This window comes from Aquarana catesbeiana, linkage group LG02 (genome assembly GCF_042186555.1).
Source record: "Aquarana catesbeiana isolate 2022-GZ linkage group LG02, ASM4218655v1, whole genome shotgun sequence".
Lineage (NCBI taxonomy): Eukaryota > Metazoa > Chordata > Amphibia > Anura > Ranidae > Aquarana > Aquarana catesbeiana.
The window spans coordinates 357,096,189-357,110,069 of NC_133325.1; the positions used below are offsets into that span (position 1 = coordinate 357,096,189).

A 13,881-nucleotide genomic window follows, 5' to 3' on the forward strand; every position below is an offset into this window, starting at 1 on the left:
CCAATCCCAACCACGGTATTTCCTGCCTGGAGTTTGACTGTTCTCCCTGTGCCTGCGTGGGTTTCCTCTGGCTACCCTGGTTTCCCCCCACTCCAAAGACATGCTGGTAGGTTAATTGGCTCCTGTCTAAATTGGCCCTAGTATGTATGTATGAGTTAGGGACCTTCGATTGTGTAAATTGTTATATAAATACCTACAAGTAAATAAATATTACTTAGTTGGGACGTAACTGGTATGTACATAGTACTCTAGGTAATGTTTTATGAATATGTGATGAAATTTGATCTAAGTGATGAATGCATGTATTCAAAAGTTTTATTACACTTACTCTACAGCATACTCGGGCTGGGTTCACACATCTCTAAACCGCGGTTCCAATGTATCCCTGTTCGATGGTTTAGGTGCGATTCAAGTCCTAATTTTTGCCTGAATTCACACCTGAACCGGACCCAAAGTCGCACAGGACCCTTCTACCATCCAGACGGCAGTCACCCCGGACCTGTGTGAATCGGCTCCATTGAGAGCCGGTCACACTCGTCTGTCATGCGAATTGGATGTGGGGAAACCTGCATTCAATTTGCATATATGTAAACCCAGTCTAAAAGGCAAGTCTTCCTTTCTCCCTTCCAGTGAGCTTGGGGAACAAAGATTTTAGGCATCACCAAATTGTGAACTTGAAAAATGGGCTTGACCAGAATATCTGCTTTTGCTCCTGCGATCCATAGATGGACAGAGCAACATTTTAACCGTTCTACAGACATACTTCTTACATTCTTATGTTATAATTTTATATTATTGCTCTTTTTCGGTTATTTTTTTGTTATTCATTGTACAGAACATATTTGCACTTCACACCGTTTAAGGTATTTCTTATCATTTGAGAAAACTTTAAACATTGATTCTTTGTTCACTATTCATCATAATTTAATTCATTCAGATTTTATTTCAAAAGAACCTGGAAATTAAAAAGAAAATTGTGTGCGTGCATATACTTTGTGTGTGTGTGTGTGTGTGTGTGTACATACTGTAGGTGTAGGAGTGTATATAAAAGCTGGATCATATTTTGTGACTGAAATGACTGTTGGGTGCATGTCAGTTTTGTATGCATTGCGCCTACTATAAAACCACCATTAATCTTTTAAAATCAACTTAATGGCAGCGGAGCCATGTTGTTGAGATACATTTAATTAGCATGTAAAATGTAAGTGAAAGTTGCTTGGATAAATCTGTTTCTGGAAGAATTGCTAATGTGTAATGGCTGGTAAAAATCCTATTAACATTTGTCTGTATCCACCTGGGGAAACATCCCTGTAGACTGAGCCGAGGAACACTTTTATTGACGAGAGCTGTGTTCAGTCAGTCAGCATGCAGACTATATTGGCTAAGTGCATGAGGGGCAGTCTCTGACAGGTCTCTTGATACTCTCTAACTGCTTGTTTTTCTCATTCTGCCTGGGTGGTTGCTGTCATCTTTTATTAAAAGCTGCCTACTACATTCAGCATAGACAACAGTTTATCTTCCCAGGTGAGTTCACTGCTTTAATCCTACTAACTGACCCTGTGTCTTCTCCTTCTCTTTTCTTCTGACGTGTTCTACGGTCTCTACGGGACGATAACAAGCTGGGATCTCACATTTACCGTGATCAATTTTGTGACCTATCCGGGTTTCTCATCAGAGCAACTATAAAAATAGAATGATGATTTGACGTGGCATCAAAGGCTAATGTTCATAGAGTTGTGGTCTTCTCTTTTGATGTGCATCAAATAGGGTTGCTTCTGATGTGATGATAGGTACTTTAGGGGCTTTAAATATTCACTGATAGATTCAAAAGCTTTTACCTGTACAGTCACCTCCATACATATATACAGCTGGAGGGCATCTTATTTTAGCAAGACTTTAATGATAGACTATTGTTATAATACTGTTCTTGCAGATAGCTATCTTTGTTGCATTATATCAGCTTTTATTGCATGCAGAGTGTTTTCTTTCATCTTCTGTTCTATACTTTGAGTTAATTGGAACCTACAGTGGCTGCACTAGTACTATTCAGTTGTCTGTAGTGTTAAGACTGCATTGAATATTAGCATGATGGAATATCAAGTGGACTACAAGAGCTGTCACTGCTCATAATATTGTAAAAAGTGCAATTCCCGGCTGCTTTTGTGTGTGCCACCAGTCTGAGTTCTGTTCTCTTGTGTGTGTGTGTGTGTGTGTATATATATGTATATTATATATATATATTACACACACACACACAGTGGATATAGAAAGTTTACACACCCCTGTTATGTCAGGTTTCTGTGATGTAAACAAATGATACAAAGATAAATAATTTCAGAACTTTTTTTCCACCTTTTAACATGACCTATAAACTATACAACTCTGTTGAACAACAAACTAAAATCTTTTAGGTGGAGGGAAGTAAGAAAAAAAAAAAAATGGTTACATAAGTGTGCACATCCTTAAATTAATACTTTGTTGAAGCACTTTTGATTTTAATACAGCACTCCATCTTTTTTGGGTATGAGTCTGTCAGCATGGCACATCTTGACTTGGCAATATTTGCCCACTCTTTTTTGCAAAAACACTCCAAATTTGTCAGATTGCGAGGATATCTCCTGTACACAGCCCTCTTCAGATCACCCCACAGATTTTCAATCAGATTCAGGTCTGGGATGTGGCTGGGCCATTCCAAAGCTTTAATCTTCTTCTGGTGAAGCCATTCCTTTGTTGATTTGAATGTATGCTTTGGGTTGTTGCCATGCTGAAAGATGACATTCCTGTTCATGTAATAGCTTTCTAGCAGAAGCCTGAAGGTTTTGTGCCAATACTGACTGGTATTTGGAACTGTTCATAACTCCCTCTACCTTGACTAAGGCCCCTGTTCCAGCTGAAGATATGGGTATGGTATTCTTTTGGTGATGTGCAGTGTCTTTGTGCCAAACATATCTTTTGAAATTATGGCCAAAAAGTTCAACCTTGGTTTCCACAGACCAGAACATTTTCCCACATGCTTTTGGGAGACTTCAGATGTGGTTTTGCAAAATTTAGCTGGGCTTGGGTGTTTTTCTTCAGAAAAGCCTTCCGTCTTGCCACTCTACCCCATAGCCCAGACATATGAAGAATATGGGAGATTGTTGTCACATGTACCACACAGCCAGTACTTGCCAAATATTCCTGCAGCTTCTTTGATGTTGCTGTAGGCCTCTTGGCAGCCTCCCTGACCAGTTTTCGTCTCGTCTTCTCATCAATTTTGGAGGGACATCCAATTCTTGGTAATGTCACTGCTGTGCCATATTTTCTCCACTTGATGATAATTGTCTTCACTGTGTTCCATGGTATAGCTAATGCCTTGGAAATTTTTTTCTACCCTTCTCCTGACTGATACCTTTTTAACAATGAGATCCCTATGATGCTTTGGAAGCTCTCTGCGGACCATGGCTTTTGCTGTAGAATGCGACTAAGAAAATGTAATGAAAGACCTACTAGAACAGCTGAACTTTATTTGGGGTTAATCAGAGGCACTTTAAATGATGGCAGGTGTGTACTGACTCCTATTTAACACGAGTTTAAATGTGTATGCTTAATTCTGAACACGGCTACATCTCGAGCTATAAGAGGGTGTGCTCCCTTATGCAACCACATTATTTTAGATTGTTCCACAGAAAGCCAGAACAGGGATCTGTCAATGTAAACAAACAGATCTCCGTTCTGACAGGGAAGTACAGAGTGATCGCCTGTTCCTAGTGATTAGGAACAGCGATCTCTCTGTACTCCCAGTCAGTCCCCCCCCCCCCCAGTTAGAAACACCTTCCAGGGAACACATTTAACCCCTTGATCACCACCACCTTCCCTGCCAGTGTCATTTATACCGTAATCAGTGCATTTTGATGGCACTGATTGCTATATAAATGTCACTGATCCCAAAAAAGTGTCAAACGTTTTTGATCTGTCTGCTGCAAAGTCGCAGTCCTGCTAAAAATCGCTGATTACTGCCATTACTAGTAAAAAAAAAATGTAAATAAAAATGCCATAAATCTATCCCCTATTTTGTGGACGCTATAATTTGTGCACAAACCAATCAATGTACACTTATTGCGATTTTTGTTTTTTTACCAAAATTTGTAGAATACATAATAGCCTAAACCAGGGATATGCAATTAACGGACCTCCAGCTGTTACAGAACTACAAGTCCCATGAGGCATAGCAAGACTCTGACAGCCACAAGCATGGCACCCAGAGGCAGAGGCATGATGGGACTTCTAGTTTTGCAACAGCTGGAGGTCCACTAATTGCATATCCCTGCCCTAAACTAATGAAGAAATTCATTTTTTTTTTTTTTTTGGACATTTATTATAGCAAAAAGTAAAAAATATTGTTTATTTTTTTCAAAATTATCGGTCTTTTTTTGTTTATAGCGCAAAAAATTAAAACCGCAGAGGTGATCAAGTACCACCAAAAAGCTCTATTTGTGGCAAAAAAATTTTTGGGTACAGCGTCGCAAGGCCGCGCAATTCTCAGTTAAAGCGATTCAGTGCCATATCGCAAAAAATGGCCTGGTCATTAAGGGGACAATCTTCCGGTCCTTAAGTGGTTAAAGGTTATAAAGATGAACTAATTTGTCAGACAATGTATCCTGTTACCTGTCATTAGGGGTCCCTTTCACATGGGCGATCCAATCAGGTCTTTTCCTTCAGTCTTTTCTATGGTGTGGTGGATTTCAGTGGACACCTGCCACCATCTGATCTGATCCTGTCTGCCAAAAACAGACGGATGATGGTCCTATTCCCCATCCGTCTGGCGGATCGGATGTAAACAGACAGGCAGGCTGTTTCCATTCAATTTCCCCATAGAGGAGAACGAGACTGTGTCCCGCTGTGCATAGCGGAGCAGACGTGGACCTGTCATCTGCCTGCTCAGCAGGGATCAGCGGAGAGGTCCCCCACTGAGCAAGCAGATTCCGCTGCACAGACGGTCATGTGAAAGGGGCCTAAAGCCTGAGAGGACAGAAACTATCATCTACTCTATCCCAACAATCGCCCAACTATAGGAGGTAAGAGGGGAGTCCACAAGCAAACTGAACTGTAGCCTTTCCCCTGCAGTGGCCCCTAGTGGCAGAAATGCATATTTCTCTTGTTTTTGAGAACTGCATTGAAAAGTACAATGTTACTTGAACTGTATTCCAGGATTTGCTTGTCTTCAGCTGAGAGAACATGCAATAATTTAAAATGTTACATAAAAGTCTCAGATCTTTTTTTTAAAGTCTTCATGTTATATAGTTTGAATACCATGCCATAATATTTATTATTGTAAATGCACATATTCCACACTTTTTTTTTTCTGGAAAAAAACATAAATGCTTTGAAAAAAAATATAGAAAAAAACCTTTTTCCAAATTTTTATGGTCCTTCCCATCTCTAGCCTGGTGTAGGAGTGAGTTGGTGCAGAAGCTGAAAATGAAAGTGACTAATCAAAAACAGAGCCTAATCGGCATTAGGTGTGATCTGTCCCTAACTCATTCCTAAGGCTGGCCATACACTATACAATTTTCTTATTCAATTTCCTTTAGATTTACCTTCAACTATGTAGTGCAAGGGCTTGCCTGATTGCATACAAATTGAAAGGGTTTAGGTCTAGCCTTATATTATATGGTTTTGGTAAATCTAACGGAAAGTTGAACAAGAAAATTGTAAAGTGTAATGCCAGCCTAAGTTTGTTCTGGTTAAAAAGAAAAAAAGCAATTTTAAGGTTTTTAGAACATGCTAGTTGTAGGCTGTTAAAGTACACTCAACGTAATCCTTATCCGAATCCACATATCTACAACTTCATGGCACTGTAATCTATTGTTCATGAAATTTTTTCTTAGTGTGTTTTTCTGCCTTCTTGTAATGTGGTCTGTGGGCGATGGAACCTCTCCTTTTACCCCTCCCTTTAGTTTATTTAGAACAATCAGTGCACGTTAGTATGGGATTTGTGAACACACAAATCCCATACTTCATAGTCCCCAGTCCATCTCGGAGCATAAATGAGATGGTGGATACATTCCTACATACAGCGAGACCATAGAGAAAGATCATGGCGCTGTACCAGGAAGTCAAATCACAGCAGCCAAAAAGAAAAAAGGAATTTAGAGATTTGGAGGAGGCTGAGAGCATTAAAAGGCACTTTTCAGAGTTAAAACTACATACTGCAATAGGTTTTCTTAAATTATTTTTTTAACAGAGAACAGAATTAGTGTCATTTTAATAAGGGGAACAATTTGCTACATTTTCAGCCCACTAGTTTATTAGTAGGTTGGAATAATTTCAACCTTGCCCCTTATTCAAAAATGTTTGGTAATGTCTTTATTGCATTGGGGGATTTTGGAATTTTTTGATGCTTGGCTGTATGTATAAAGAGCTTTTACATAGGTAAGTAAATGGTGTTCAACTGATAGACTACAGTGGGTAAACCTTGTATGTGCATGTTGGTGTGATCTTGTGTATACTGGATATTTATGTGTGGCCTTATTCAAACAAGCACCTATAATGCCAAGTGCTCAGTGGATACAGACGGTCCAAACAAAAGGGTTATTTCATTAGTTATTGAGTGGTTCTACAAGTCTTGTGTTACAACCAAAGGTGATTTTGCATCTTAAATATTTTATTTTCTCTCATTCCCAGAAATACTGATTCCACCCCCAATAACACAACCACCTGAGCCTTCTGAAAATTTAAGGTAATGAAAAAATTTTTTTTTTTTTAATGTTGAAATATTGGGAGGTTTAATTTGGTGCATCATTTATTTTTAAAAAACTTATATATTAAACTGTTAATTAACTCACATTGCTTAATGAGTCATCCTTGCAGCTGTGTTTTGATTGGATCCGAGTATTTAAATGTTAAACTCTGTACAGACAGAATTTCCTAAGGATGCATTCATGCTTGTGAATGCATCCTGGCTGCGATTTAAATGCAATAACCTCAGCGAAGGTTCCTACGATTAACTGCAAGGGCCAGTGAAAGCAATGGGAGGCCGCCGGCTCCCACAGCTAATTACACCAACTTGCATGTAATCTCTCATGCAGTGAGAAGATGAACCTCTGCCCCAGTCTCAAGTCTTTTGCAGACTCTAACAGGTTTTCTTCTACGATTGTCCTGTATTTGGCTCCATGCATCTTCCCATCAACTCTGAACAGCTTCCTGGTCCTTGCTAAATAAAAGCATCCCCACAACATGATGCTGCAACCACCATGTTTCACGGTGTGGATAGTGTGTTCAGGGTGATGTGCAGAGTTGGTTTTCTGACACACTTATCATTTTGCTTTTAGGCTAAAAAGTTTACTTTTGGTCTCATCTGACAAGAGCACCTTCTTCCACATGTTTACGGTGTCCCCCACATGGCTTCTGGCAAACTGCAAACGGGACTTATGGCTTTCTTGCCACTCTTCCATAAGTGCCAGATTTGTGGAGTGCATGACTAATAGTTGTCCTGTGGACAGATTCTTCCACCTGAGCTGTGGATCTCTACAGCTCCTCCTTTAAAGTTACCATGGGCCTCTTGGCTGCTTCTCTGATTAATTCTCTCCTTGCCTGGCCTGTCAGTTTAGGTGGACGGCCATGTCTTGGTAGGTTTGCAGTTGGGCCTTCCCATTGCTGTTTGTTCACTAAGGTTCTCTAACAAGCCTTTGAGGTCTTCACAGAATAGCTGTATTTATACTGAGATTAAATTACACACGGGTGACTTCTGAAGGCAATTGGTTCCACTAGATTTTAGTTGGGGGTATCGGAGTAAAGGGGGCTGGATACAAATGCACGCCACACTTTTCACATATTTGTAAAACATTTTGCAAACTATTTATCATTTTCCTTCCACTTCACAATTATGTGCCACTTTGTGTTGGTCTATCACATAAAATCCCAGTCAAATACATTTACATTTTTGGTTGTAACATGACAAAATGTGGAAAATTTCAAGGGGTATGAATACTTTTTCAAGGCACTGTATATAACAAAAAAGATGGGAATTGGATAGCTGGTACATACTTTTCAGCTCATCAAGTGACAGCAGAAATTTCACCCTATATTTAGTCTATATATCAGACATAGCAAATTGCAGCCTTAGGGCCACATTCAGCCCTTTCACTGTCCCTATTCAGCCTTTGATGCCTCCACTGTCCGTATGCCTCTGGGAGCCTGTCTGTTTCCTTACTGAGGAAGCTGACAGGCTCAGAGAGGCACTCTGACAGATGTCCATGTGGAGAGCTGCAGGAGCTGTAAGGAGAGAGCCTGGGGAGGTGATCGTTACAGAGGGGAGACTCTGTTCTGATGGGAGACCATTGCCTTGGAGATGTCCTGATGCTCGCCCATCACTCTACTACCTGGAAATTTCTTCCTGTGTTAGTGCCTGCATGCTGCAAATCAGAAGCCCTTCAATCCAGGTCATGATCTGCAGAAATCTCCACTGTACCAACATCAGGCTCTCTGCTTCTAGTCGGTGTTTTTCAGAGGGCATTTGACCGGCAGTGAGGAGGTGTTATATTGCTTCCTCACTACCTGTTTTTAACTCTATAATACCGCACTGCAATTGCATCCATTGCACAAAATTGCGGCATGGCCCCATTGAATGGGTGAGTTTGACTAGCAGTGCCACTTGTAAAACACTGCATCCCAAGTTTAAAATGCAGCAGACATGAAGCAAGGCATCGTGTCCATGACATGTGAACCATCTGGCTGTTATTTTACAGTGCGGGTAGGCAACCAGAGGGCCATAAAGACTGTGAGTCAGCAACCTGTTTTTATTACACCTCAACCACCCTGAAAGAGACCTATTTCATGAGCAGTGATACCTAATATTCCTAGCACCGGGTGTTTGTTTACATACTTACGGACCATCCCAGGTCCAAAGTTAAAGGCAAGCATGGATTCTTCCAAGATGTAGAAGTAGGGCCCTACTTGTAAAAAAAAAAAAAAAATTAGTAGGGCTACTTGGATCTAACCCATAAATATTTTTTCAAGCTCCAATAATGGATTTCACGGAGCAGGTTTGTGAGTGCCGAGGCCTCTGTAAACTAAGTGGGTCAAAGCCTCATAGGATCTAACTGTTGCTGCTTCTAGAGATATATTGCATCATCATCTAGTGAGGAGTCTCTTCTCCCAACCCCCCCACCTACTTTCCAAGGCTGCTGTAGAACAGCCAAGCAGATACTAGGTAAACCTCCCTGTCAAAGAAAAACAGATATAAACATAAGTCTGCCATACATGGATCGAAATTCAGCTAGTTTAGCAGGAACTGGCCAAATTTCGATCCATGTATGAGCATGCTGATTGTAACCAAGTTGATCCATTGATCCAGTAACCATTGTTTTCTGCGGGCCAGGATTGCTCCCCGTGCCCCCCTGCTGGCAAAATACAATAGCGCAGTGGGAGGCATTCCTCTCCCAACACTGACTGTGTTGATAATGGGGGAATCAAGCAATTTTCTTTTCTTCCAGCAGAGGTGAATTTCTCCAGGAATTCCAGCTTGCTGCAAGTCAATTCCTACCATCAGGGGCCCTGGTGAAGAAACAGGCTGGGGCTTAAACTCGGCGCACTGGGGAACCAGGAGTTTGTGTTCTGCAAGGACTTACTACCATAGAAACCTGACACAGCCCTGTCTGGTGTCCCTAGGTTTGATCAAAGATTGTATGGCTCAGAGCCGTGGGAAACAAAGTCTTAATTTGGAAGTTTGCAGTCAGGGTGTCCAAGCTGAGGTGTCCTCCCACACACCAATAGACAAATGGTCATTGAGTAAAAGAAGTGCTGAGTACTATGAACAAGGCTCATCGCCGAAACTAGTCTGCTGCTGACTGTACTCACTGTGAAGGCTTGAAAATAAATACACTTCATGATATGGAGTTGCCGGCTGCTTCTTTTACTCGATGGTGTCCCTAGACACTGGGAAGATTTGAGATGAGGCCCCCTCCAGTTTTTATGGAAGCTACTGGACAGTTGTACAGAATATCCCACCATCTAGAAAGATCAAAACCTCTTTACGTGAAAACATTCTTAAATTATTTTTCTTTCTCGAACATCACGGGACACAGAGCCACAGTAATTACTCATGGGTTATATAGGGTATCACTGGTGATTGGACACTGGCACACCCTATCAGAAAGTTCAACCCCCTATATAATCCCTCCCCTTGCAGGGATACCTCAGTTTTTACGCCAGTGTCTTCGGTGATGGACGTGTAAAGATGTCCTGTGCTGAGTTTCAAAGGGGAATATCCTATACTGGGGCAAGCCAAGCGAACCGGATCCATTCAAAGTGTCTTTTCATGGCCGAATTGGATGGTACCCGGGCCTCATGTCCGAAGAAACGAGGCTTTACCTGTAACGCTTCTCTTTTTAGAGAGCTGGACCCTGCATATTAGAAAATGGTTTTCTAGCCTAATTTCTAGCCAGGTGCTTTACAGGTCCAGAACTGCAGGATCCCCCTATTCGTAGGGGGCCCCAGTCTCTGACGGTTTTCTAAACGGAGCCCATCGTGAGAGGTGAAGATTGGGTCTGTACAACAGAACCCTGCGGCTGGATAAGGTAAGAGGAGATTCCACAGAATGTTTAAATTCTAGTAGGTTTTCTCCTTTAAAGTAAATGCATGCTATGCCTATTGTGACCACCGGGGGCTGCCAAGAGCACATACCTAGTCATGCTGATGTCGGCTCAGTGTTCTTATGCTGCACAGCGTCTCTGGCCGGCTCCAAGTAGGATGGATGGGGGGATTTCTCATCAGGGATGTTCCCCCCCAGGCAGGGGGAGGCCACAGGGGTCTGAAAAGCTGTTATACACTGCTCGAACACCGCCGCCACCATTGCCGCCATTACAGGCGGGCACCATCTCTACCGGCCTCTCTCCTTCCTCCCCCTCCCTCAGCCTTCCTCCATATTAGTTCTGGAGGGTCGGCCAGCGCGGCAAGCGCTCGGTTTTTTCAAAATTCGAGGGGGGGGGGGGGCGGGACGGGACATCAGCACAGGTGCTTAGACTCCCACTCAGGCCAGCTGCAGGCTATTTTAAAAGCACTCTGTACAGGTGCACACAGCCTTTGGAGGGACACAGAGCTGACAGGTCGCATGTAAGGTGGGACACAGGCATTCTCCGAGGCAGCATTTACTAAGGTAACACCAGACTGGGCATTTGGTAGCAAGGCTTTTAGCCGGACTACATCGCTCAGCAGTCAGTGTTCATTTGTGATACCTCCACCTTGTTGCTTTGCACTATGGGTAGAAGAGGTTCAAACACCCCAAGAACCAGAGACACTAGGGGATCTCGGTCGGGTTCTGAGGACCCCCTTTCTGCAGCATCCTCCCGAGGGGCCAGGGACGGCTAGCCAGGGGGAGCCATTGGGGTCAGGGGCTATACCTGCCTCCAGCACTTCAGCCCCTATATACATTACACAGGAGTTTTTTTCCTCAACCATTAGTGGTTTAGAGGAGAGATTAATGGCCGTGATTACAGCTTCACTCAGTGGAAGAAAACGCACTAGGCCTTCCTCTGTTTCCCAAGACCCTCAGGAAGAGGAACTCTGGGATAAAGGAGAGGAATCCCTTTCAGAGGATCGGGATGGGACGGACGATTCCTCTCCGGAGGAATCAGGTGGAGAGGGACCCTCTGCGACTTCCCAAGAGGAAAAAGTCTTAGTGCAGATCCTTACTGGATTGGTCCGCTCCACATTTAAGTTGCCCGTATTAAAGAACCCTCTTCTTCTTTGGGGTCACTGAAGCTTCTCCAAACAACACATGCTTTTCCTGTTCATAATTTACTTGAAAAGCTCATTTATTCTGAGTGGGAACACCCAGACAAACGTTTTTTTCCGCCGAGAAAGTTTTCAACACTTTATCCGATGGAAGAAAAGTTTGTTAAGATGTGGGGAATACCGGTCATTGATGCTGCCATTTCCTCCGTAAATAATAGTCTTACTTGTCCTGTAGACAATGCTCAGATGCTCAGGGATCCTGTAGACAAAAAGATGGAATCCCTGTTGAAGGATGTTTTTTCCTTAGCAGGTTCAGTGGCTCAACCTGCAGTAGCAGCGACTGGAGTCTGTCAATACTTAAGAGACCATGTTAAGCAGGTCATCAAAGTATTACCTGAACAGCAGGCCCAGGAGTTGGCTAACCTTCCAACGGCCTTATGTTTTGTTGTTGACGCCATCAGAGATTCTATCGTGCAAACCTCTCGTCTTTCACTGGGGTTGGTGCATATACGTAGAATCCTATGGTTGAAAAATTGGTCAGCCGAAGCACCATGTAAGAAACTGCTGGCTGGGTTTCCGTTTCGTGGTGCAAGGTTGTTTGGAGATGACTTGGATGACTATATCAAGAAAATCTCTGGTGGGAAAAGTACTCTCTTACCTGTCAAGAAGAAGAGTAAGCGAAACAGACTCTTTCCCCAGCGCCAGGGGCTTCAGCCTCCAGGCAGTCTCGACGGCCTCCTCCGTCTGGGTTCAGAGGCAAGAGTCAACCCCAGGAACAAAAGAAGTCCTGGGGAAGAAGCCTACTAGGCAAAACACTAAGACCTCTTCATGAAGGGGCGCCCCCGTTCGCTCGAGTGGGGGGAGGACTGCTACAGTTCTCAGAGCTCTGGCAGGAGGACTTTCAGGACAGATGGGTAATCTCTACGGTAACCTTAGGGTACAAGCTGGAGTTTCAGGAATTTCCCTCTCCTCAGTTCCTCAGATCAAGTGTCCCCTGAGACCCAGAGAAGAAGCAGTCGCTCCTTCTAGCGTTAGAGCGACTTTTGTCGCAGGAGGTCATTATGATGGTTCCCGCAAAGGACCAGGGATTGGGCTTCTATTCCAACCTTTTTACGGTCCAAAAACCAAATGGGGATGTCAGACCCATTCTGGATTTAAGGGATCTGAACCAGTTCCTAAGGATTCAGCCTTTCCGCATGGAATCAATTCGGACAGTAGTCTCCACCCTGCAGGGAGGAGAATTTCTGGCATCGATAGACATCAGAGATGCATATCTGCATGTGCCCATTTTTCCTGCTCATCAGAAGAAGTTTCTGCGCTTCGAGATAGGAGGGCGCCATTTCCAGTTTGTGGCTCTGCCTTTTGGGATAGCCACTGCACCTCGGGTGTTCACAAAGGCCCCTCCTCTGGCCAGGTTAAGGGCCCAGGGTATAGCTGTCATAGCATATCTAGACGACCTGCTACTAATAGACCGGTCGGTAGCTTCCTTGAACGGAAATTTGAGGACCACAGTCAGGTATCTGGAACACCTGGGTTGGATCCTCAACCTAGAAAAATCTTTCCTAAAACCAGTAAGAAGACTAGAGTATTTAGGTCTGATCATAGATACAAGCCAGGAGAAAATATTTCTACCGCAGGCAAAGATCACTGCTTTAAGAGAGCTGATTCTGGCAGTCAGGACCAAGAAGGGTCCTTCTGTCCGCCTTTGTATGAGACTACTAGGGAAGATGGTATCTTCATTCGAAGCAGTTCCCTATGCTCAGTTCCATTCAAGAATGCTGCAACACAGTATTCTGTCGACCTGGAACAAGAAGGTTCAGGCATTAGACTTTCCGATGCACCTGTCGCAGGCGATGCGTCAGAGCCTCAATTGGTGGCTCATACCCGAAAACCTGCAGAAGGGGAAATCCTTTCTACCGGTTACCTGGACGGTGGTAACAACAGATGCCAGTCTGTCAGGTTGGGGAGCAGTTCTGGAACAGTCTGTGATTCAGGGGCTATGGTCCAAGACCAAGAGGACCTTACCCATCAACATTCTGGAGATCCGGGTGGTATACCTGGCCCTAAAAGCCTGGACTATCAGGCTACAGGGTTGCCCAGTCAGGATCCAGTCCGACAATGCCACAGCAGTGGCTTATGTCAATCATCAGGGAGGCACCCGGAGCCGAG

General features: G+C 43.4%; 1 protein-coding gene across 4 annotated transcripts in view; it reads left to right on the top strand.

Annotated features, from left to right (window-relative positions):
• KSR1 (kinase suppressor of ras 1) overlaps window positions 1-13,881 on the top strand; it is a 248,440-nt gene that overhangs the window by 185,098 nt on the left and 49,461 nt on the right. For 2 of the 4 annotated variants that reach the window (XM_073615008.1, XM_073615005.1), the window contains 2 exons: window positions 1,483-1,524; window positions 6,664-6,718. In XM_073615008.1, the coding sequence (XP_073471109.1) occupies window positions 1,483-1,524; window positions 6,664-6,718 (97 nt within the window). The remainder of the gene's footprint in view (window positions 1-1,482; window positions 1,525-6,663; window positions 6,719-13,881) is intronic. The other 2 variants (XM_073615007.1, XM_073615006.1) reach the window with 1 other exon arrangement.